The sequence below is a fragment of the Neofelis nebulosa genome, chromosome 12 (assembly GCF_028018385.1).
Source record: "Neofelis nebulosa isolate mNeoNeb1 chromosome 12, mNeoNeb1.pri, whole genome shotgun sequence".
In the NCBI taxonomy this organism is placed as follows: domain Eukaryota; kingdom Metazoa; phylum Chordata; class Mammalia; order Carnivora; family Felidae; genus Neofelis; species Neofelis nebulosa.
Window position 1 is genome coordinate 11979679 of NC_080793.1, and position 23381 is coordinate 12003059.

The window sequence follows — 23381 nt, forward strand, 5'->3', positions numbered from 1 at the left end:
TGACCGCTGTCCTGCTGTAGTAATTTCGGGCAAGATACTTGGTCTCTCTGTCTCTCCCTTTCTTCATCTGTAATAGCTGTTAGCACCCATCTTTTAGAATCATGGGAAGGATTAAATAAATACATGAGTCCTGTGTGTGTCCAGCATACGTGAGTGCCTGGTCTGTGCCGGGCACACGGTCCACGTCCCCTTCTACAGTGATGTTTTGAGAGCCTTCTGAGTACCAACTACTGCATCCTGCTAGGGGTCCTGTACGAAATGGTGAGCGTCACATAATCCCTGCCTTCACAGGGTTTCGTCTAGAGCAGATGCAGGCAAGTAGAAAGTCATTACAGTGAATTTGGGAGGCCATGGGTCCGGTAGGGGAAACACCAAAATCTAGCCTCGAGGGCTGTGCCTCTGACAGGAAGGGAACACCTAAGCTGAAGCCAGGGAAACCGGGAACAGCATCTGCAAAGACTTAAAATGACCACCATGGAGCTTTCCAGGAAGTAGGAGTAGTTCAGTGTGTGATGAGAGCACAGAGCCGAAGGGAGAGAGCAGAGCCGAGGTAGGCAGGCAAGGACCAGGCCATCCAGGGCCTTGTAAGCCTTGTTAAAGAGTTTGAACTTTATAGGGCAATGGAGAGCCATTGAAGTGTGTAAATAGGGGAGGGACATGGTCAGGCCTTCTCCTTCTGGGCCATTAGAAACACAGTCCTTCCATATAAAATGCTTGGAAACTGCTTAACCATGTTAATAAAGTAAATTGATATTTATAAAGATCAAGGTAATTCTTAAGTAAATTACACACCACAACCATATATATAAAATTCAGATGTGTTGGCATCCCAAACCCAAGCTTCCAAACGGCTCCCTTGCTACCATGCTGTGGCCGAGGTGTTTGCAGCGATGACTTTCTTCGAGGGTTTAAGCACCGCTTTTACTAGATTTTGTCTTTTCCTCTCTGTTTCTAAGTACTTTTCATGAATTAGATATTCTTTCTACAGCCCAGTTTGAGGATATAGATTTATTTTTTAATCCATGAAATATTTATTTGAGAGAAAGAGAGAGCGTGCGTGCGTGTGATGAGCGGGGGAGGGGCAGAGAGAGAGAGAGAGAGAGAGAGAGAGAGAGAGAGAGAGAGAGAATCCTAAGCAGGCTCCCAGCTGTCAGCACAGAGCCCAACGTGGGGCTTGAACTCCCCAACCTGGAGATCATGACCTGAGATGAAGTTGGATGCTCAACCAACTGGGCCACCCAGGCGCCCAGAGGATAGACATTTAGACTGGCAGTCGGAACAGGGGAAATGCGACCCAGAAACCCAACTCCCGGGCCCCTTGCTACCTCTGCCACCGTCGCAATTTCAAGAGGCGTGTGATGGGTTCACGAGGGCACGAGACCAGGCTTCCAGCATTCTGTTCTCTTTCTCGCCATCCTCTCCCTGGGGAGGCTTGGCGGGAGCTCCTAGAAAGACACCTGATTTTGCAGATGCACCAGGTGCTTGGCACAGCCCTGAGGCACCGCTCCTGAGGCCACACCCGGGTGCCAAGGCAGAACTCCTTTCAGTCTCTGGGAGCCAGAGGGGCTCCCGGAGTGAGTAGCGGCTTTTTGCACAAAATAACAGGATTTACTTATTTACAGAAAAGAAAAATCACCCTTCCCCCCCTGCCTTTGCATCTCAAAGAATCTGAATTTCTGTCAAATGAGTAGGCACAATTTTAACTAGTTCTTTCTTTTCCCTTTTTCCCTCAGCAGAGAAAGCCTTTAATCCTTTATTCATTTTTTTAATAGATATATATTTATCTTTAAACAGTTTCATGAGTGGGGAGTGTTTCCTGTTCACCATCGTGCCATTTGCTTCTTCGCAGGACTCCACAGGTAGAGGTAATGAGATGTAGTTCACCCTTGTTAAAGCTGAGACTGGTGCAGAGCTCAGAGCCACAATTCTATTCTAGATGGGAGTGGGGACCTGTATATGGATCCTCACAGGAGTGGAGAAATCCCGGGTGAGGTTTGTTAGTGCTGAGTAGTCCTCGTCCTGCTTTGTAAGAAGGTGATATTTGCCTGAAACATTCCACCTGGGAGTTTTAGTCGCGGGCTCGCGGGGAGAGCTCTGGCAAGAAAGGCCAAGGGTTGGGACATCTTCTGAGTCCTTGCTCAACACCGGACACGGTGCCAGGTACTCTACCCGTTTTCACTTTGGAGCATTCCTCGAAATCTCTCCGCCAGGAAGGGGTATCCACATTTGCAAATGGGGAGGCTGAGGCTCAGGTAAAATAATTTCTGTCTAGTCCCTCGGCCACGATGGGGTTGTGAGGACCCAGAGACTCTGCCCTGTGCGCCGTCTACTCAGGCCGCGTGGATCGTGCCTAACCCCGCCTCAGTCTTGAGCAGAGGCCCAGCTTCACCTGAGGTTTTCCTTCTCGGGTGGCCTCCGTGCCGTGCACGGACGGGGGATGGTGGCCAAGGGACCCGGGAGTTCGTGTCTGGCGGCCTCATGTGTGTCCAGAGAAGGGCTCTGACTATACTTGTAACCGGGGCTGGGTTACTTAGCCTCTTCACGACGTCATTCTCTCGTCAGTAAAATTAGGATTGTCTTTGCTCCCTCAAGGAGTTGTGAGAATTCAGTGATATAACAGATGTGAAGGGCTTTTTAAAGATACTACACCAATAAATTATATGTAAAAAAAAAAAAAAAAAATACCACGCCAAACATGATTCTTTATAGTTAAGAGCAAAGTTTAGGTCACTTGCTGGCACTTGCTTTATTATATAAAGAAAAAAAGTAATCAGACAGCAGCTCGGCTTTGCTGGAATTTCCTCAGCATACTGTTTGTTATCCGGCAGAATCGTCACACGTGAGTCTGTCACACGCACAGCGTTCAGGGTGACCGTTCAGAAGCTCCGTTCAACTTGGGGCCCGAAGGAGGTCCTGGACTGTGCCTGATGAGTTTCCCCCAGAAGCTCTCTCCTCTTCACAGCGGCTTCTACTTTTACAATAAGTGGGATTTGTTTTGTTTCTGAATTGTTTTAGGTTTTAAAGAATTTTTTATTTTAGAGAGCATGGACTGGGGGGAGGGGCAGAGGGAGAGGGAGGGAGGATCTTAAGCAGGCTGGGTGCTCAGCACTGAGCCCAACACAGGGCTCAATCCCACAACCGTGAAATCGTGACCTGAGCCGAAATCAAGAGTCGGATGCTCAACTGCCTGAGCCGCCCAGGCGCCCCTGAATGCGATTCTTAAATGTCACTTATCCTGATGTTGAATTAGTTAATACAAAACAATTTAAAGCTCTAGTAGTAATTTATGTAATCAAAGGGAACAAGTAATTCTGGCTGATTTAAGTATCTCTTGCAGTCAGTACTTTTTCAGTCTAATTTGTTGTGACTGAAATGTTCTCTTGTGAGATGAGATAAGCCTCTGTTATAGATTAGAAAAACTGAGTAATTTATGAGGGAGAATCCCAGTAGAAAATGTGAAACCATCGTTGATGCTCTTGTTTGCCAATTTTCCTATCATCACTTAGCCAGTCATTATATGTAAGTTCCGCTTAGCAATGTGAAAACCGACTTCAAAGAAAATTTAGTTTATAAACTGTTACTAAGAGAAAGCTTGAACTAATCAAAATCCTATCAGGTTAAGAGAAAGAGCTGCACGCAGGGGGGGCGTGTGGCGGAGTGAAAAGGACTCTTGGGCTCTAGAGTTAGATGGCCCTGGATTCAAATTCTAGCTCTAGTTAACGTCTGGTTAAAGTCCAGATGACTTTAAACAACCTCCTTTGTTGAGCTGAGAGGTCAGTTTGGCAGGCAGGGAGGGTGTTGTCATTGCATCACACAGTTGGACCACTCTGTGCAAAAGGATTATTGTGTTATCTTCTTAAGAGATGCGTGTTGGAAGTACTCAGTGATATCAAGCATTGAGTGAAGGTCTGCCAGTATACGTGGCACTTGAGCCCTGTCGTTTCTAGTTGTCACCCCCGTGAAGGAAGTGTAGATTTTGCAGGATGTCGGGTGCTTCTTTGAGCCTTAGACACGTCGCTCATAAAATGGGTACGTTCCCCACTTCGTGGGAGTTTTTAATGAGGAGTAAGTGAGGGAATTGGTACCTGACGCATGGTAGGTGCCAAATAAATGGAAGGGGCTATATGTGTATCGATATTTGTGTAGAACCGAGAAATCTTCTTTAAAGCTAGTTAAAAGGCATCTACCTAAGTTTGACTCTGCCCTCTTTTTCAGCTTCCTTTTGTATTTTTTAGTGAGTGACTTTTTCTAAATTGACATTAACTCAAAGGCACTTTTAACTGAGCAGAGCCACATGGGACTGGTGACTTCTTAAAGTCCTTGGAAGTGAATAGGGGCGGGGCTGTTGTGGGAGCTCAGAGACCAGTCTCGTGATGATTGAAGAGCCGTACCCTTGGCCTAGGCAGATCCCACTTGGAATCCGGGCACATGTGGTTTTGTTTAACACCATGCTCCACAGACTCACAGTCCGAGTTTGTGACCATCAGACATTTGTTGTTGATATGTGAGGTCACCACAGTAGGGGTGTTTGTCAACCAAATTAAACTTCCTCTTAATGACCTAAAATAATTGATTCGGAAGGCCTTTAAATGGGCCATGGCAATAGGTGAGCAGGCTGGAATCTGGCATTTTCTGCACAGATTATTGCGTGTTATTCTGCTTTTAGGGGGAAGACATGGGTGGACCATGGGCTTTTGGGGCAGGCAGTGAACCTAAGTTTGAATCCCAGCTCCACCATTTATCTAAGTGTGCCGCGGGCAAGTCACTGAACTCCTGTGCGTGTGTGCCTTGACACCTCCATCTGTGAAATGGGACGCCTGCCTTAAAGTGATGACAGCTAGAAGTGACATGGCTGACGTTCCATGCATGTTAGTAGACCCTCACTGGATGGTACATATTATTATTAATACAGTGTTTCTAGTAGGCGTCTGTGAAGAAGATAGCTTAGTACTAATTTTGTGCAAAGCGGTCAAACTCTGATGTAGTAACCATACCTTTTTTTTTCCCCCCTGCTAAACTGATTTCTCCATAAACTGCTTTCTGTACTAAACTTAAACGCCCATAGAGAAAAGTGTGACTAAAATTGGAGTCTGTAAACCTCTCTTTACATATTGTTTGATTCTCAGCTGATTTCAAAATGCATTTAAAGTTGAATATTTAAGATCTACGCCATGTGGGCTACACAAGGAGTGAGTTTTTTCTTTGCCTTTGGATGCGGACATTAATGACCTAAGCTCTGGCCTTTGCAGGTAGAGTGGGGCCACCGCATTATATTTGTTAGAAGTAAAACACTGGCTCAGAGCTCTTCCTGATCAACAGTGGCGCTAAAGTTTCCTTGTGTGTTTGGAAGTTATCGGTATCCCACAGAGTGGTTTATGTGTCCTGCGTAAAATTCTTCCCTCCATAGACACAAATATCTGACAGAAACTAAAAGCCGCAGGCTGGGGCTGCCCAGGGGCCTGGACATGGCTTTAACCAAATATAATACCTGTTAAACTTTGGCATCTATTGTTTTTGAATGATTCGATGGTAATAAATTTATATCCCGCCTCTTCAGCATTTTATTGCAGATATTTTGTACTGACCGAATGGGTTAAATTATGAAGCTTGATAAGTACATATGCACATTACCCATCCCTAGCTTTAGAAGAAAAAAAAAAAAGGAAGAAAAAGATAGCTATGAGTTTGGAAGTCATCCCAATTTTTAAAAATAAGAGAATTTGGACATTTTGGCATATGGGGCTTTTTAAATGAAATTTCATGGAACTGAAAACAGTCAATTTTAGGTTTCCAAAAATTGTTTTGATTTTCATTGGTATAAATTTGCTGCACATGGTTTTAGGGAAGTTCTGAGAGATGCATTTGGGACTTCGGGGTTGATTTTCTTTTTTTTTTTTTTTTTTTTTTTTTTTTTTTTGAGATTTGTGATTTATTTTTAAAAGGTGATTTTTTTTTTTTCCTCCCCTAACTCAAAGTATAAATCGGAGGAGACAGAGTTCCATTTCTAGGACAGCTTTTTTGTAATGACATCGTTAAACATTGCCAAACAACTGGACTCGGGGCAGAATTATTGAGCATCATTTTGGCACCCACCGTTTGGACACTGAGCAGCCGACTCCTCTCCCCCCGTCTGGGAGCTAGAATCTCGAGGCCAAATGATTTGGGCCATTCCATTAGCAGCAGCTGCTGGTGATAAGCACCGTGAGAGTCACCTGTGTAGGGTCAGGCTTATTGCACATCAAGGTTCGGCAGTGTCGGAAGAGAGGGAAGATGCCCAGGAGGGGGCTCTAGGCCACCTGCTGTGTGAGGATCAAAGGGTTGAAAGGTCAGAGGGCGCAGCTCCCTTAACCATATCTGTCTGTGCAATAGCTGTTTCAGATTGTAAATCTTGGCGATTTCATTAAGTCCTCCTGGCTGCTACTGGGGCATTGAAATAATAAAATTTTATATCTGTTGCCTTTCCTGGCTCTGGCAGCCAGGCTGATACATTCTCTGCAAAATGGGGCATCTTTATGAAAAGCTTTCCTGGAATGATCAGAGCAGCCCTGGTGAAGCTTCACGTTGGGAAGTTGGGGTTCACAGAACCTCATCCTCTGGAATGGTTTAAACGCACGCACGCACAGACCGGTTAGCAGCCTTTGTGATTTATGTAACACCTCTTTTCCGAAAAGCAGGTCACCAAAGTATTACGTATTGCTGAATGCTTAATCTTACACGTAGGAGGAAAGCTTTGCTTTCTCAGTGCTGTATTAAATAGCCCCTGTTCTAATGACTCCGGGGTCCGTCCTCTTGGGCCATCCCGAGCCTCTCTACAGGCATTACTTCCCACTCGGCAGACCATTTGGGTGTTTTTAGAGACGTGTCTCCTGAATATGATTTTCCAAACACTTTTCCTAGATCTTAAAGTTGTTATGGACCTTTAGGGCTCCTTGGCTCTTGGGCAAGACAAATCACAGTAATGGCTGCCCCTTTACTGCCCATATGTTTAAGACCCCCTGTAGTTTGTTTGAAAAGTTAAGAGATTTTCACAGTGAAGGTGCCATTTCTGAAATTTAAAGTGTTCCTTTTCACCGGGAGATAAGTTCACTCTGATTAAGTCCGTAATTCTCACTAAGCCATGTTTATGGGGGCAATAAACAATGTTTCAGCGTGCTTGTTAAATTGGGTTTCCAACCTCTCCACTCTTTAAAAATTGACATTTCAAATAAAAGGCAGGTGGAGATGGGAGTCCAGGTTTTCTGTGCCTAGTGATGAATGAATGATGGCAAGTGGCAGTTGTGTGGGAGGAATGAGGCCCTGTTTTATGGGAGGGTGACCCCAAACCATTTTGGGACTAGGGAATCAACGTCCCCTTATACCCCCAGTGAAACTCTTAAATTCAAGTTTCACGGTTTCAAATTGGACGGATGCTGTTTTTGAAATACTGCCAGCCACATTGCACACATTATTTAATTTCACAGCAAGCCTGTGTTCCAATAGTGGTGGCCCCCTTTTACAGATGATGAAATTTGGGCACAGAGAGGTTAAGTGACCCGTCCAAAGTCACATTGCTAAAAATCACAGGACCAGAATCCAAACCCAGTTATTTTATTGTGTGAAGTGGTTTAGTGTATACAAAAGAAGAACATGATACTGGTCCAACTTTTAGGGTCTGTTTGCTGTTAGGTGTCTGGCCTCTGGTAAGTCTATCCACGAAGGTTACAAAATAAATATGTGACCTCGTCACTGTCCGGTCTTTGCTAAGCCAGGAAAGTGGAAGGGGCTGCACAGACAGGAGAAGGAGACCACTGGGCTTTGGGGTCGGACAGCCCCAAGCTCTAGTCCTGGCTCTGTTGTTACCCCAGGGCCTGGTGCAAGAGTTTCAGTCTTCTGTGCTATAAAATGGGAATAATCATGCCAGTTCCATGGGACTGCTCTGAGGATCAAATGAAATAAGGTATCTTAAAATAATAGTGTTTATATTATACTTTATAGATGACAGTAGTAAGCCTTAGTGCAGTATCTGTGGATATAGTAAGGTTGAAACAGTTATTTAAAAAATTTTTTTAATGTTTACTTATTTTTTAGAGAGAGACAGACAGACAGAGAGTGGGCGGGGGAGGGGCAGAGAGAGAAGGGGAGACACAGAATCCGAAGCAGGCTCCAGGCTCCGAGCTGTCAGCACAGAGCCCAATCTGGGGCTCGAACTCAGGAACTGTGAGATCATGACCTGAGCTGAAGTCGGATGCTTCACCGACTGAGCCACCCAGGCACCCCAAAACAGTTATTTTAAAGGCAGAGTGCTCTCTCTCCCTCCGCCCCTCTCCCCCACTTGGTTTCTCTCTCTCTTTCTAAAATAAATAAAATGGAAAAAATAAAAAATAAATCTAAAAAGAAGAGGCGCCTGGGTGGCTCAGTTACTTGAGCGTCTGACTCTTGATCTGGGCTCAGATCATGATCCCAGGGTCCTGGGATTGAGCCCCGTGTCGGGCTCCACGATGAACATGGAGCTTGCTTAAGATTCTCCCCACATACACACACTCCCGCTCCCTCTCCCTGTCCCATGCCCTTCTTCCCCACTCGCCTTCTTGCTCTCTAAAATAAATAAGTTAATGAAAATAAAGGAAAAGTGATAGGGGCAGCATGAAACAGTTGGAGATGTCACTAAACAAGTTTTATTTTCGTTCTCGTGTTTTGAGGGCCCAGCCCCGTATTGTCCACCGTGCTTGGCGCTTAGGCCTTTGAGAAGGCAGTGTGCTGTGGGACAGGAATAATCAGGAAGGTTTTGTGGAAGAGCAGGGCCTCGTGGGACGGAGATGATGACGGCGGCTTTCGGGCCGTCTTCGCGTCTCACCCAGTGCTCCACGCTTCGTCTCTCATTCGTGCTTTGCAACAGGCCTTCCTCGTCTTCTGTTCACAGACGAGGAAGCGGAGTCTCCAGCATAGGGAGGGTGCTTCAGTTGGAGGCAAAACACCACCAGCCCAAGGGCGGACTTGTCCAGTGCGCTGCCGGGAGAACTGGCAGAACCGGGCTCTCACAGAGGCTGCTGGCACCTACCTGCCTTCTAGCTGGCCCTCTGTGAGATACGTGCCCTGCTTAACCTTTAGTCTTCTCGACAGTCCTAAGGCTAAGGACAGTGACTCCCGTGTCACACGGAAGAAAACTGATACCCAGGGAGGTAAAGTGCCGCGCCCGCAGCTACCTGGCTAGTGAGCGAAAGAGCCAGGACACCAACCTCTTGACTTTTTGACCTTGGGCCCTGGACCATCCAGCAGAGGAAATCGAGCAAGTTCCGTGTGAATAGAGATGCTCTCTTCCCCTATACATTGCTATGTCTTGTCTTTTCTTTTCTTTTCTTTTCTTTTCTTTTCTTTTCTTTTCTTTTCTTTTCTTTTCTTTTCTTTTCTTTTCCTTTCTCTTTTCTCTTTTCTTTTCTCTTTTTCTTTTTCTTTCTTTCTTTCTCTCTCTCTCTCTTTCTTTCTTTCTTTCTTTCTTTCTTTCTTTCTTTCTTTCTTTCTCTCTCTCTCTCTCTCTCTCTCTCTCTTTCTCTCTCTCTCTCTTTCAAATTCTTTAATGTTTATCTTTGAAAGACAGAGCATGAGCGGGGGAGGGGCAGAGAGAGCGGGAGACACAGAATCGGAAGCAGGCTCCAGGCTCCAAGCTGTCAGCACAGAGCCCGACGTGGGGCTCTGACTCACACACCGCGAGATCATGACCTGAGCCGAAGTCAGACACTTAACTGACTGAGCCACCCAGGCACCCCGGCTGTGCCTTTTCTTAGGCCATTTGGTTATAGTTTACCTCACCACTCCTTATCCAGGCCGTCTCGTAGGTAGGCCGAGGGCCTCTTCAGTTCAGAGATCATGCTTTATTATCTCTCTGTCCTTAAAACCTAGCATGGAGTTGACATGAATGACCGACTGACATATGACTGACTGAATGAGTGAATGAATGGGTGAGTGAGTGAATGAATGCCCAGGAGATGTATGGTCAAGAAAGGAAAAATAGTCCACCAGAGAAAAAGCTCTGTGCTGACCCGGGTTGAAAATCCTTGGACTTGTTAATGAGAGTCAGTGCTTATTACCTTGTGAGGAGTAGATTTGGCCTGACCTGTGAGGGGCTTACACCACTTCCCTCCCCTGTCAAGCTTCTGTTTCTGTTTAAAGCACACTGGGAAATTCCAGCGGTGTTTTCAGGGGTCCTCTGAACTGTCGGGCTTAGATTTTTAATTTTGTGGAGCAGGAAGGAGCAAATCAGTGACTCCTGGCTCCAAAGAAAAACCACTGCGTTTATCAACCGCTTGGCAGTTCAGTGACCTTTGGGGCCTGAGGAAGGGAAGGAAAATGTCACTCTTGCCTCTGTGTATATCTGAGATTTCAGGAGGGAATAAAGAGTTTAGAGTACCTGAAGGTTTGCCTTTCCTCTTCTTGTCCTTTCCACTTTCCCTTTTATTTCTCTTTCCTTTCTTCCTAGGAGGCCACCAGCTCCCATGCTGTTCTTTGTTATGTGCTCATATATATGCGCATGCATTTGAGCACATTTTATATGTGCTGTATAGTGGAAAGAACATTGGCACGTGGAACCCAGATTCAAATCCTTTCTCTGACACACACCACATTGTAAGAACATGGGCAAACCATTTACTCTCTTTAGGCTCAGTTTCTTCATCCATCAAATGGGTATGATATTCTGCAGAAAACCCTCTCCCTGGGGAATTTTAATGGGAGTCTGGGCCAACCATCGAGCTATGAAGGGCTTGATTCTTCTGCTACGTGCTTGACAAACTTCCGCTAAGTTGCAGTTGCTCAATATGCTTGTTGGTTGAAACAGTGGCAGAACAATTAATAAGGTGCACTGGGTAACTGGGCGTTGGCGTTCAGCTGGTTGCAGTGTGTAACACCACTGCTTCTAAGCCCTACGACTTTGGACCAGCTACTTTTCCTCCCTGAGCCTCAATTTCCTTCTCTCCACGGGAGTGTCATGAGCATTGCATTGTATGGTACTCAGAAAGGTTTGGGCCGTGGGAGGACCACACCAGCTAACAGCTCTCACGTCGTTGTTGTAAGAGCCCGTATGATGACGGAGGCAGAGCATGTGCCCCAGTCCCCGGCCCATGCCGGCCCTCTGTCAGCCTAGCTGTGGCTTGGCCCATCAGGCGCATGGTTGGCCTAAGAGGGGACTGCACGAACCCAGCATCAATCATGTAGTATAACATGTGGATTAACACCCTATTAAGATGGAAGAGCCATATTCACTACCTTCCAAAATTAAAACGGGCTGAGCAGTCAGGCTTAAGGGAGACATAGTGTCAGGAGCCATATCAGTTTGCCTCCCTCCCGGAGGGACAAAGACTAGACTTTCTTGGAGCCAAAGCAGAGCATTTTGTGTCCTGATTCGGGAAGATGCTGCGTCACCTTGAAACAAGACGTCCTTGCAGGAAGGACCTTGTCTGGACCTGTCCCCTTTGCTTGGTGCTCTAGTTGCTGGTCTCAGAGGTGCTGCCTCAGCCTTGGGGAGAGGCGACTAGGCTTGCAGACCTCAGAGGTCACGGCAGCAGGGATTAGGCCTGCCTGTGGTCAAGGCCAGTGCCCGGGTCAGATGGGAACATGGACATGGTGTTGCCAAACAAATATTTCTTTTTTTTTTTTTTTCTGGTTATTTAATCTTCTCACAACGCTAAGTATGTGGTGATAACCACATTTTATAAACGAAGAACCTGAGGTTCAGCGAGATTTAAATTCCCTGCCCTGGGTCCCATTTGCAGTAATTAAAGAAGATAAAACCCAAAGCCCAGTCCACATGACTCCTGCTTCTTCCACTTGGTCCTGCTGCTCCCCCAAACCGAGCTGTCACAGGACCACGGGGGTCTCTCGGAAGGTACGCAGATAACGTTGCTGCTTCGATCCTCATGGGGAAGCAACAGGACAGATTGAAGAAGTAACATGTACCCTGGAGGTGTCGACTTTTACAGATAGATTTTCTTTTTTTAATTTTTTAAGAAACGTTTATTTATTTTGAGAGAGAGAAAGCGTGAGTAGGGGAGGGGTAGAGAGAGAGGGAGAGCGAGAATCCCAAGCAGGCTCCGTGCTGTCAGCGCAGAGCCCCACGCACGGCCTGATCCCACGAGCCAGGAGATCATGACCTGAGCTGAAATCCAGAGTCAGACGCTCAACCTACTGAGCCACCCAGGCACCCCTACGGATAGATTTTTCCTACAGTGAAATACATTCTAGAGTGAATCCTTTTTATGAAAATAATTACCGTTACTTTGTTTTTCATAATAATAATAAACACCCAGTGTTTATTATATACCAAACATTATCCTAAGTACTTATACGTGTTTTAACTCATTTAATCACCATAACAGTCCAGTGAAGTCCATGTTATTTGCTTTTTGTCTACATACTATTGAAATATGAAATTGATAGGGCAAAGTACACTCATCCAAAGTGCACAGCGAGATTTGTGTTTACAAGGCAGGTACACCCGTGTGACCACCACCAGATTGAGAAACAACGTTACCAGTCCCCCAGAGGCTCCTCTTGTGTCCTCTTGTAGTCATTCTCCCTCTGACCCAAAGGTAACCATTATTCCCGGTGTCCTGTTTGAATCGCATTGAACAGATGAGTAAACTGAGGCACAGGGAGCTTAAGGGGTTTGCACGCGGTAGCACAGCTGTAACTGGCAGAGTTGGGAATTCAGACTGAGGCAGACGCTCCAGAGAATGTGCTCATATCCCTGAGACCAAGCCAGGAAAAGAACACTAGATTGGTGGTGGTTTGAATTGTAATAGCACAAAATCATCAGAGTGAAATCTTACTAGCTTCTGCCTTTGGTCTGAAAATCAATTTACATTCTTACAGTCTTGGGGCACCTGGGTGGCTCCGTTGGCTGAGCGTCCGACTCTTGATCACGGCGCAGGTCATGATCTCACAGTTGGTGAGCTCGAGCCCCACATGGGGCTCTGTGCTGACAGCACAGGGACTGCTTGGGATTTCTCTCACCCTCTGTCTCTGCTCCTCCTCAGCTTGTTCTCTCTCTCTGTCTCTCAAAAAATAAATATATGAACATGCTTTAAAAAATTAAATTCTTACAGTCTTGGAGCTCTAATCCATTTTATTGGCATAACTTTGAAATTGCAAAGATGGAAACTCACTTCTGTTCCTCCCCCACCCCCCATGTATTGCTCACCCACTGCAGTCAGGTGCTGTGTTAATTCTTTACACACGTTGTCTCACTTAACCCTCACAGGTCGTCTGTGCGGTAGGTAGCATTCCCATCTTAAAGATAAGAACACTGAGGCTCAGAGGTAAAGAGCTTGCTGGAGGTTACACAGTCACAGAGACAAGGCTTGAATCTGGCTGTCTCATTCCGGAGCCCACGGTTTTAACCACCGTGTTAACTCCTATCTTACTTCCTGTGTCAACTATGAGTTAATTCTACACTAATTAATCATGATAATTTCACATAATTATTGTCATTGCCATCATTATTCTTATTCCCCTCTCACTTCCAGAGCAAATTCTGTTTTGCCTACTTTGGGCTTACGTTGTCCATTTGGGCTTTACACTGACATCTGCTTCCAGGCGTGCCTCCCAGCAGAGTGGGTCCAGCCACAGTATTAGTTTATTCTCCGGTTCACGAGCATTTGCCCTGCGTCAGGCACTGTGCTGGGCACTGGAGAGGCAGAGACATATATGCCCCGGCTCTGCCCTGGCGATGGTCCTACTGGAAGGACAAGAATAAAAATGCACTGCATGCTGGCTCAGTGACTCCATGCATGCTGGCTCGCTGACCTCCACCCTAGATAGGGAGCCAGCCCAACGCTCAGCTGAAGAGGCTGAGTGGAGCTGGGCCCCTGCTCCTCAATGTCTAGGACCAGCTTTCCTCCACATCCTGCTCCTAGCTTCCTCAGCCAGGGAAGTATCACATTCTCCTGACCACTCTTTGAATCCCCTGGATTACACTGCCAGTGCAAACCCTTGCTTTTCATCTTACAGGCTTCTTCTGGGTCCTAACTTTTGTCACTAGTTGTCCAATCCCTTCCTTGGACAGGCAGGATCATCCCCATCTGTGGGGGGTATTGGTGTGGTTTGAACTAGTGTCACTACTTCCTATGTTAGGGGAGGAAATCCATTGTTTTCAGACCACCAGTTTTAGGAAGTGAGGCTCAATAAAGTCTTGGTTGCAGGGGAAACACCAAAGGTAGAGTGTTTCTCAAATAGATTCCACTTTAATGTAGAGAAGTATACTAGAATCTCTAGGGGCATTGGATTTTTATGTTTATCCTAAGAGGTCATGAGTGGAAAAGCAAAGTTAAAAAAAAAAAAAAATTCCTGAGCTAGACAAAAGAAAAGAAGGAACAGGGAGCCAAACTCAGCTGCAAATCTGAATGTAGCAGGGACAAATGACCTTGTCAGATGGCATTCATTCACCATTCGTGCATTATTAATTTTTTGTCGTCTTTTCTGATTTTATTCTGTGTTCTGGACATAGTACTAATGTTTTTATCAATTTCATTGGGTTACAGTTTATGTGCAGACCATCTATTTAAAGCATACAATTTAATGAATTGTGACAGTTTCATACATTTGTGAAATCATCACCACCACAGTAAAGATATAGAATATTCCCACCACCCTCAAAAGATTGTTGTTGTTGTTGTTGTTGTTGTTGTTGTTGTTTTAAAGATTTTATTTTTAAGTAAACTCTGTACCCAACATGGGGATTGAACTCACAACCCTGAGATCAAGAGTCGCATGCTCTTCCGGCTGGGCCAGCCAGGTGCCCCAAGTGATTGTTCGTTTTTATTTAACAAAATAAAGCTCACTTATCTTGAGCTTCTCGTGTGCCAGGTGCCACTGTACCACTTTTAAAATGTTGGGGCACCTGGGTGGCTCAGTCGGTTAAGTGTCCGACTTTGGCTCAGGTCACGATCTCGTGGTCCGTGGGTTCGAGCCCCGCGTCGGGCTCTGTGCTGACAGCTCAGAGCCTGGAGCCTGTTTCAGATTCTGTGTCTCCCTCTCTCTCTGCCCCTCCCCCGTTCATGCTCTGTCTCTCTCTGTCTCAAAAATAAGTAAACGTTAAAAAAAAAAATGTTAACCCGTTTAATCCTTACCACATTCTTTTGAGGGAGGCACTGTTGTCACCTGCAGTATATAGAGGATGACACAGGGGGCACAGAGAGAGTGAAATGCCCACATTTGTACAGCTGGTGAGTGTTAAAGCTGGGTTAGAACTCACAGACTGGCTTCCAGATCCTGTGTTCACCTCTTGCCTCTGGTGCCTTCCATTCTTTCATTCATTCATTCATTCATTCGTTCAGGAATTGCCTCCTGTGGACCAAGTGCTGGAGTAGGAGCTGACAGGGTAGAGTTCTCTGTCTTATTACCCTAAGAAGCCCGTGGACTCGGGGAGGAATTGAATACTTCTATAAATAACTCTAGGTTGGCATATTATTCTGGTTGTAGGAATGACCTCAGGGCAGCACAGGGAAAGGCAAACTTACTGCCAGCCGGGGCCCTCTGCAGTGAGGCTGGCCAGGCTTTGCTGAGTTCTCAGGAACCATCAAAGGAAAGGGAACAGACAGGCAGGAGAGCCACTGTTTGATGAATGCCTGTTCGGGTGTCCCTGGAATCCTGCCCACTCTTCCACGTACATTTGCTTATCCAATCCTCCCAGCAGTTCTGTGAGGGGGTACTATCTTGATCCCCATTTCACAGATGAAAACCTGGAGGATTTTGGAGGTTGAGTGAATTGCCTTAAGGCAGCCCGGGAGGTAGGGGGCAATCCTTAAATGAAGCCTGTGTGTTAGAACCCAACCTCTTTGCTGCCCCCACCACCTCCCGACTATGATGTTCCCCTCCCCTGTCCTAAAAGGCCGGGGTCAGGCTGAGTCTGTCTGTGACAAAGCATAAAGAGAAAGACATTTTTGATTAACAATATTTATGGGAGGATGCCATTTTTGTGTGTTTCTCTGTGCAAGAAATGCCATTTGGAAAGTCGGTGTGCATGTCAGTATTTTTTTTTTTTTCATTCTGAGAAAAAGCCTATAGAGTCTGGTGGGGGGAGGGTTTGCAGCTGGCAGGAGCTTTGGCATATGTTGTAACTAAAAAGAGAGGGAACGTGTTGGTGGGACAAGCTACCGGAGAGCTGTCTCGGTGTGCCGCGGTACTCGTAAGTGTTTTAATTGGGTAGGGTTTTTGGAGGACTATTTTGACATCTGCTCGTGTCTTTGCTGATTTTTCTTCACTTAGAGTAGGAAACACAAGCTGTGGATAAAATGACTTTAAAATAATTGGAAGTAAAGATATCTCCCTCAAAGTCGAATTTGAGAGGGACACTTTTTAAGAAGTGGAAAGGAAATTCCACTTCTAGGAACCTGTCCTAAAGCCCAAGGCGTTATGCCTACAAATTTCATGACAATATCATATATAAAAATTACTTAAAAACCGGTGGTAACGGCCAACGGGAGGGGCTTGGTCGAGTTTGTTTCCACGAAGTGGAACATTTTTTAGCAATTAGCAGTGATCTTTACAAAGTTTTTAATGAAGTGGAGCATTCATATATTGTAATGAGAGAGAATCGGGAAGAAATATTAAGAACTATTTTAACTATATTTTTAAAAGTAGGGATTGAGATGAAAGGATATGGAAGGAGACATCAAAACACGATCTCCAAATGGAGGGATGAGCATCACTATACTTTCCTTTTTTGAAATTTTTTGTCCTTTTTTTTTTTTGAACAGGCCCATGTGATTTTTATGATACAAAAGGCAAGTGGGTTTTTTGTGTGTAAGAGAAAGCTCGGCCCTGAGAGGATCCGTATAGCTTCATGCCCTACAGGTACTCGTTCTGAGGTCTGAGCAATTGCATTTGGGACGTCTTCAGAAATAGCGAGGCTTTCGAGTCAGAGCGGGTTCAAAAGTCAGCTCTGCCACTCACCAGCCGTGTGATTTGGGGCAGTTTATTTGACGTCTCCAAGCCTTATTTTCTCATCCCTGCCACGGAGATGGTAGTATCTGCCTCCTGGCGTGGTCGGGATTCAGTGAGATTCAGTGAGCAGGCTCCCAGTAATGGTCTAGCTTCCTCCTCCACCAGCTCTTCCCACCCCCACCCCAGTTTGAAGGGTTTTGTGGGGTTGGTTTTGTGTGTGTGTGTGTGTGTGTGTGTGTGTGTTGACGAGGGAGGGTTTGGCCTTTCTTCATTGCTCTTGTTTCCTTGAGCCTTTCAGGGATAAGGCACCATCCGGCTGAGCTGGACTCCGATTCTTTCCTTGGGAACACTGAGCTTCAGGAAGGCCCTTGAGTCTACGCCAGCCTCTTTGGAAGAGGCCTTGTTGCCAGGAGGGCAGCTTTGTCCTGTAAGAGGAAACTGTGCCGACCCAGCTCCTTGCCTGGAGCCTGGTGCTTGGGCATTTTGGTTACTAAGGGGACCCTGGCCTGCTAAGTCAGAAAAAAGGGCCAGGTTTTTTCCTCTTCTTCAGCCTGCTGCCATTGTTGAAAAAGTAAACACTCCACACAGCTTAAGCGGCAGGCCCTCCAGTCAGGAGTGGGAAGAAATCAAAAGCCTGTTCCAGCCCAGGCCGTGGAGAGCCCACAAGGGCTGGTCTGTGCTGCTGGGGCCCCTCTGGGAACACAGAAACAACGCCCAATTCTGGTCCAGAATCAACATCCCTCTTGCTGGGCCTTTCAGCCCCTGAGGCTTCTCTCCAGTGGCCAAGCCCCCTGCCCCCTTCTGTTTGGGACTCTTTTAGAAGGTCAGATGAGACAGAAGAGGCAGTTCTGAGGTACAGTGGCCCTCAGTGCAGTCCTCCAGGCCTGGAGTCCCCTGCTGAGTTTTGGGGTTCCTTGTGGCCTCTTCTCCAGTTCCATTTCTGGTGTTTCAGCTTTTGAGGTGAGAGCCCATTAGCCTCCAAGAAGGGACCAGACGGTTTTTGCCCTTAGGCCATTGGCACTACGGCTTTCAGACTTGCTGTAGCAGATGTGTGAATTATGAAAGTAATAATAACAAGCACTATTTATAAATCCTGTGTGCCTGGCACCGGGCACGTATTACCTCTACTCCCTCACAGCAGCCCGGGGGGCAGGGGTTAGAGGATGGTGGTCACAGTCATTGGACCAGTTTTACGGATGAGGTAGCCAAACTATAGCCACATAATCCGGGGCGAGCCACTTCACCTCTCTGGGCCTCAGTTTCTCATTCCTGCAAACGGGAATGGTGATACTTTGCCTCCAGCTACGTAGTTGACAATGAAAGAATGTGTGTGAGCTCCACGGGTGATAGGAGTGAAAGAGATTGTTGTTGAGGCTATTTCTGTAACTTCCTGCCAGCACACTGCTAGGTCTTAAAGTTTTTGGACTGAAAAATGAGGTGGCAGTGGAGCCCCGGACAGTTCACCAGGAATCTTAACGTTCTCATCTGAAAAATGGGGGTTGTGCTTTATGAAACCCTGGTGATTTGTATTATTATCAAGGCTGTTTGTTGCCAAGTTTCTACTCTGTAAAAGTTTTAGTCTGTAATTAATGTTTGGAGGGGAGAATAAACTTGTAAGTAGGCAGGGAATCTTGTCTCTCCTCTGCGGTTCTTAGCCCATAGTGAGCACTTAGGAAATGTCGACGAATGGATTGAAAGGGTTGCGGGCTAGCCCCTGGTGGTGTGGAAAACTCAACAGCAAAAGCAGTTTGAGGCTCTTAGGTGTGTTAAGTGGAAGGGTTCCCGGACTCTGCCACCTGGGACCATTTTTCAACCCTAGGAGGCTTCTGACCAGCTCAGCTCCACCCTCCTGCTGGGAGGACTCTCAAAACGTTTACTTAGGTACCAGGCTATGTCCTAGAGACTGGGGTTTAGCAGCCATCGGGATGGTCCAGGCCCAACACTAGGCTGTGCAGTTCTCTTCGATGAATTAGGAAAAGGCGTCTATCTCTTCTCTTCCACGGCCACCACCCCTGACCCAGACACACGGCTTAGCCGATTTCAGCCCCAGGTGGCTGGTGGGACGTCCCTGGGCAGTACATACCTGCACGGTTATATTCAGTGCCTCAGAGAGTAGCTAATAAATTGATCGCTTATATATGTAAGGTGACTGTATGTCCCGTTGGATGTCTTCTGCCCTAGCATAATATGCCCTCTTTCACACCAACAAGCGTTCCAGTTTTGACCACAAATGATAAGGTCTTCCTAATTAACTGGGGCCAAGTGAGATAAAGACACAGTTGTGAAGTTCTAGACTCTAAAGGAATGAGCTTTGATATTGGACAGGAGAAGAGGGTTGAATGAGATTGGGAGCAGTGGGTAGGCGGGAGAAAAATGGAGGAGGATTCTAGCAGTGGGTGAATAGTGTGATTAAAAATTAAAAGCTCAAGCTACACATAATCTTGTACTTCTGCAGACTATGGAGAGCTGCTCCCAGAGGGTGGGCCTTTCCTTTCTCCATATTTTACCTATCCCTTCTTCCCCGCACAAACATGCGCACCTAATAAGCACGTCTCCCTTATCTTTTCCATTACTGCGCCAGTAGAGTAATGGCTCATGACCAGAGCCTCTGAGCCTTGACTGACTTGCTGGGTTTCTGTGGAAAATGGGACCCAACTGAAAGCGTGACCTCCCTACTCCATGTTTAAGGGAAATGTTGACATGGTAACACCAGTCCATCTACCATATTCCATCCCAAGAATGGTAAGATCCAAAAGAGAGATGGGCAAGTGGCTTTTGGTAAGTGAGTGGGGACAGATTGAAGGGTGTCATTTGGGCTTAGCTGTACATCAGAATTCCTGCAGCCAGAGTTTTAGACTATAGCTCCTAGTGTTAAAAAAAGAAAAGAAAAGATAAGAAAAAAAGTTGAGGTGTAAAGATCTCTCTTCCTAACCGTGTGACCTGAGCATATTAACTTAGTCATCTTCATTCTTGCGAAACCCTTTGCCCTGCTGGGACTTGGGGGGGAATGTAGAGCCCCCAGAGTTTTTGTGACAGTTAAAAGGCCTAAGAGATGTGACCCACCTAGCATTGGGCCTGCCACAAAATGAGCCTTTGGCAAATGTCACTGTTCTTCCTTATTCCGCTTCCCCGGAGAGGGCCAGTGGAAATATCCGTGTCCTCATGGTGCTTCAATTATTTTTTCTTTCGGAATTTTTTTATTTGCAGAAAGTCAGAAACATGGCCCTGGATGATGTCGTGATCCTCAACGTGGACACCAACACCCTGGAAACTCCCTTTGATGACCTCCAGAGCCTCCCAAATGATGTGGTGGGTAATGAGCTCTTGAGGTCTGACTCCTGTGAGTTCGGGCAGTGGACATGAACATGACTTTCGAGAACGGAAAGGAGGGGAGACGGTCGTGGTTTTCCTCTGGCCTAAGAACTACAGTTTGTTTCTCTGCTGCGTCTGCCACCTTTGTCTCAGTGAAGGAAAGTTGGAGGGTGGTACATTTTGTTTAGTTGCTTTGCTCTCATAACGTGCATCTGGGGGGCTGTGTAGTGTTCCCAGCGTCTAGTCAGCTCCTCTCTGTGTGGGAGCCTCGGGGACTTGCGTCCCCTCTCCAGCATATTGCCGCATCCCGAGGACAGCACAGCTTCCCCTGAGCAACCCCGGAGGGCTTTCTGTGTGAGCGATATGGGACACTTCAGATCTGTATGTCTTTCCTGGACCATCATCAAGCAGCCATTTTCCCATGTAGCAAGATATCTGCTGACAGTGCTCTGAATGTGGCTCTCTGTCCCATAAATCTTAAATACCTAACGTCTAGACAGATAGTGGGCTCTCTTTAGCAAAAGCAACCGGCTGCCACATTTGCCACGCCGACACCTGACCACCTACCTGTCTCAACATTGCTACTCAGGCTGCCTAATGGGCAGCTGTGCGAAGCAGACCCAATCTCCCCCATCGTCCACAGGAATGAGGAGGACTGGGGCTCACTGGGAAATAGGGTTTTGATGTTTCTGGTGTGACCTCCATGGCTCTGTCTGCTGGAGGATCTATAAAGTTATTCTGACTTCCAGGCTGAAGGGGGTAGATGTTCCCGGCCCCATGTGCTGACGTGGGATCGGGTCTGTGCTGCTGGGTTTGTGTCGTGGGAAGTGGAGCTCCATTCCTGCCGGAGGTCCCCGTGGCACTTTGGGGTTAGCTGTCTGGAAGAGATGCTGCTGTTTGTTGATGAACAACTTGCAACGTGGTTTCAAACTCCTCTACTCTTAACTCAGTGTAAGATTTGGGGAAGTCATTTGTGCTACATAAAGATGTTCTGGGGCACCTGGGTGGCTCAGTCAGTTGAGCGTCTGGCTCTTGATTTTGGCTCAGGTCATGATTCCGGGGTCACAGGATTGAGCCCTGTGTCCAGCTCTGCGCTGTGCGTGGAGCCTGCTTAAGAGTCTGTCTTCCCCACCTCCTGCCCCCACTCTGCTCCACTCCCCTGCTCTTGTGCGTGCGTGCGTGCTCTCGCTCTCTCTCTCTCTCTCTCTCTCTCTCTCAAATAAAATTTTAAAAACCCACAAAATTTAAAGATGTTCCATTTGTAGTCTAATTAAACAATGGCTACCATTCATTGACTTCCTATGTGCTAAACTCTATGCTAAGAGCTCGTACTGACCCCTCATTTCCTCTTCACACTGCCCTGAGGAAGGCATCTTCCTTATTCCTGCTTCGTGCCCAGAGCTAGAAAGAGGAGGAGCCAGGAAGTGAACCCAACTCTGTCTCTCCTGAGAGCTGCCAAGCCCCACATCCTCTCTAGGGGCCGTCTGCATTCAGGGATCGCATGCAGTTAGCATTATAGCCCAGTGGAGTAGGTGTTCTCTCCTTTACATAGGGCAGATGAGCCTCAGAGAGCACATGCCCTGCTATAGGTCATATGACTGGCTGGGGCAGAGCTGAGATTGGACGGCACCAAAGCCCACACTGCTTCCTCTCCTTGTACCCTGCCCCCCGCCCCCTTCTGAGGCAAACAGATGGCAGAAGCAGGAAAAAGGAAAGGACCAGACACCATGAGGCTCTACCTATTTGTGTCAGGACAAGGTATGGGCTTGGGATCTCAGGGCCTCCTGACCATAGTTTGAATCATTGGTCCAAAGAATATGTGGCTTCCGCCCTGGTTCCTTCCTAGGGAAAAGCTTTCCCCTTAATCCATGGGTGCCATAGGTATGGACCTGGCAGTTCCTGAGTGAATTTTGTAAGTGAGCCTGAGGTATCAGATGCTAGGAATGGCCAGGGGCCTGGGGCAGCCCAGAATGACTGGCTGATAGCTAGGAAACAGTGAAGTAGACTGGTCCCATCTGCGGTGTGCTGGCCCAGTGCTGGGCATCAAACAGCAAAGATGAAATAGATCTAGTCCTTTCCTTCAAAGAGGAAAGTAGGGGAAACAGATAAGATATGTTAAAAAAAATATATATATATATATAAGCATATATATAAAAACATATATATATATATAGGGGTCACAAGGGAAGTAGGAATCAGGCACAGAAGGGCCCAGGGATGACAAAATAATTTGGGAGATGGAAATAGAGGCTTCTTGAAGATGGCACATTCCAAGATGCTTTTTAAATGATTGTCGCAGTGGTCTCGGGGAACCAAAGGAATATAGGCAAGTTATTTTTTTCTCTCTGAGCTCAGGCTCCCGTGTTGGAAGGAGGAGTGTGAGCCCTGTAGTTAGGATTGCTGTAGCAAATAAACAAGATGGTTATGTTCCTCAAATGCTTAGAACAGTGCTCACGTATTGTTAGTGTTCAGTAAATGGTACCTGCATTTGTTTTTCATAAAATTGTTGTTAATCATTGCAGCCAGAGTTGGAGGACAGTTAGGTTCCCTAAAAGTCCTCTGCCTACACAAAAATGAGGTCTGTGGCAGGGTTGAGAACGTTCTACAACAGTGTTCAGCATGGGGCTCCAGAGCCATGAAAGACTCCAAATAATGGATAGGGAATGTGGTCCGTAAGGCAGTTGTGTTTCCGGGGAATGCATAGGTTTGATCCCATAAGGCTGTGTGAACTGTCACATCCTTGAGAGAAGAAACCACATGCTGTGCATCTTTGTGTCCCTTGCCTTCAGCACAGAGCCGGGACTTGCAGGGCACCGCCATGTCCACAGCTGACCTCACAATTTCCCCTTTGGTTGGAGGTGCTTGTTTGTGGCATCTGACAGATTCTGCTTCTTCAGCCGTTTGTCAAATTCTCTTCTCCCATTCTCCCTCCACCACCTAATCCAGTCTCTTCGTTTTCTCCCCACACCATTAACCACCAGCCCGTGAACTTGCTCCTCTGACTCCAGCCTGTCCTCCTCTTGCACCAGAGCAGCCTTTCCAAAAATAAATTTAACTGCATTTCCCTCTTAAAACTACTCCATTAATGAACATAATTAAAAAACAGAAACAAACAAGCGAAAAACAAAACGAAACAAAAACCCATTACCTCTCAG

At 46.6% G+C, this 23381-nt stretch overlaps 1 protein-coding gene across 23 annotated transcripts in view; it reads left to right on the top strand.

The window, feature by feature from the left end:
* DENND1A (DENN domain containing 1A) overlaps positions 1 to 23381 on the top strand; it is a 513465-nt gene that overhangs the window by 312192 nt on the left and 177892 nt on the right. For 22 of the 23 annotated variants that reach the window (XR_009251413.1, XM_058694192.1, XM_058694190.1 and 19 more), the window contains one exon: positions 20122 to 20223. The exons of the other annotated variant lie outside the window; for it this stretch is intronic. Coding sequence is in view for 21 of the 22 variants with exons in the window: in XM_058694192.1 (XP_058550175.1) it covers positions 20122 to 20223 (102 nt within the window). In the remaining variant the exon portion in view is untranslated. The remainder of the gene's footprint in view (positions 1 to 20121; positions 20224 to 23381) is intronic. 23 annotated transcript variants of the gene reach the window in all.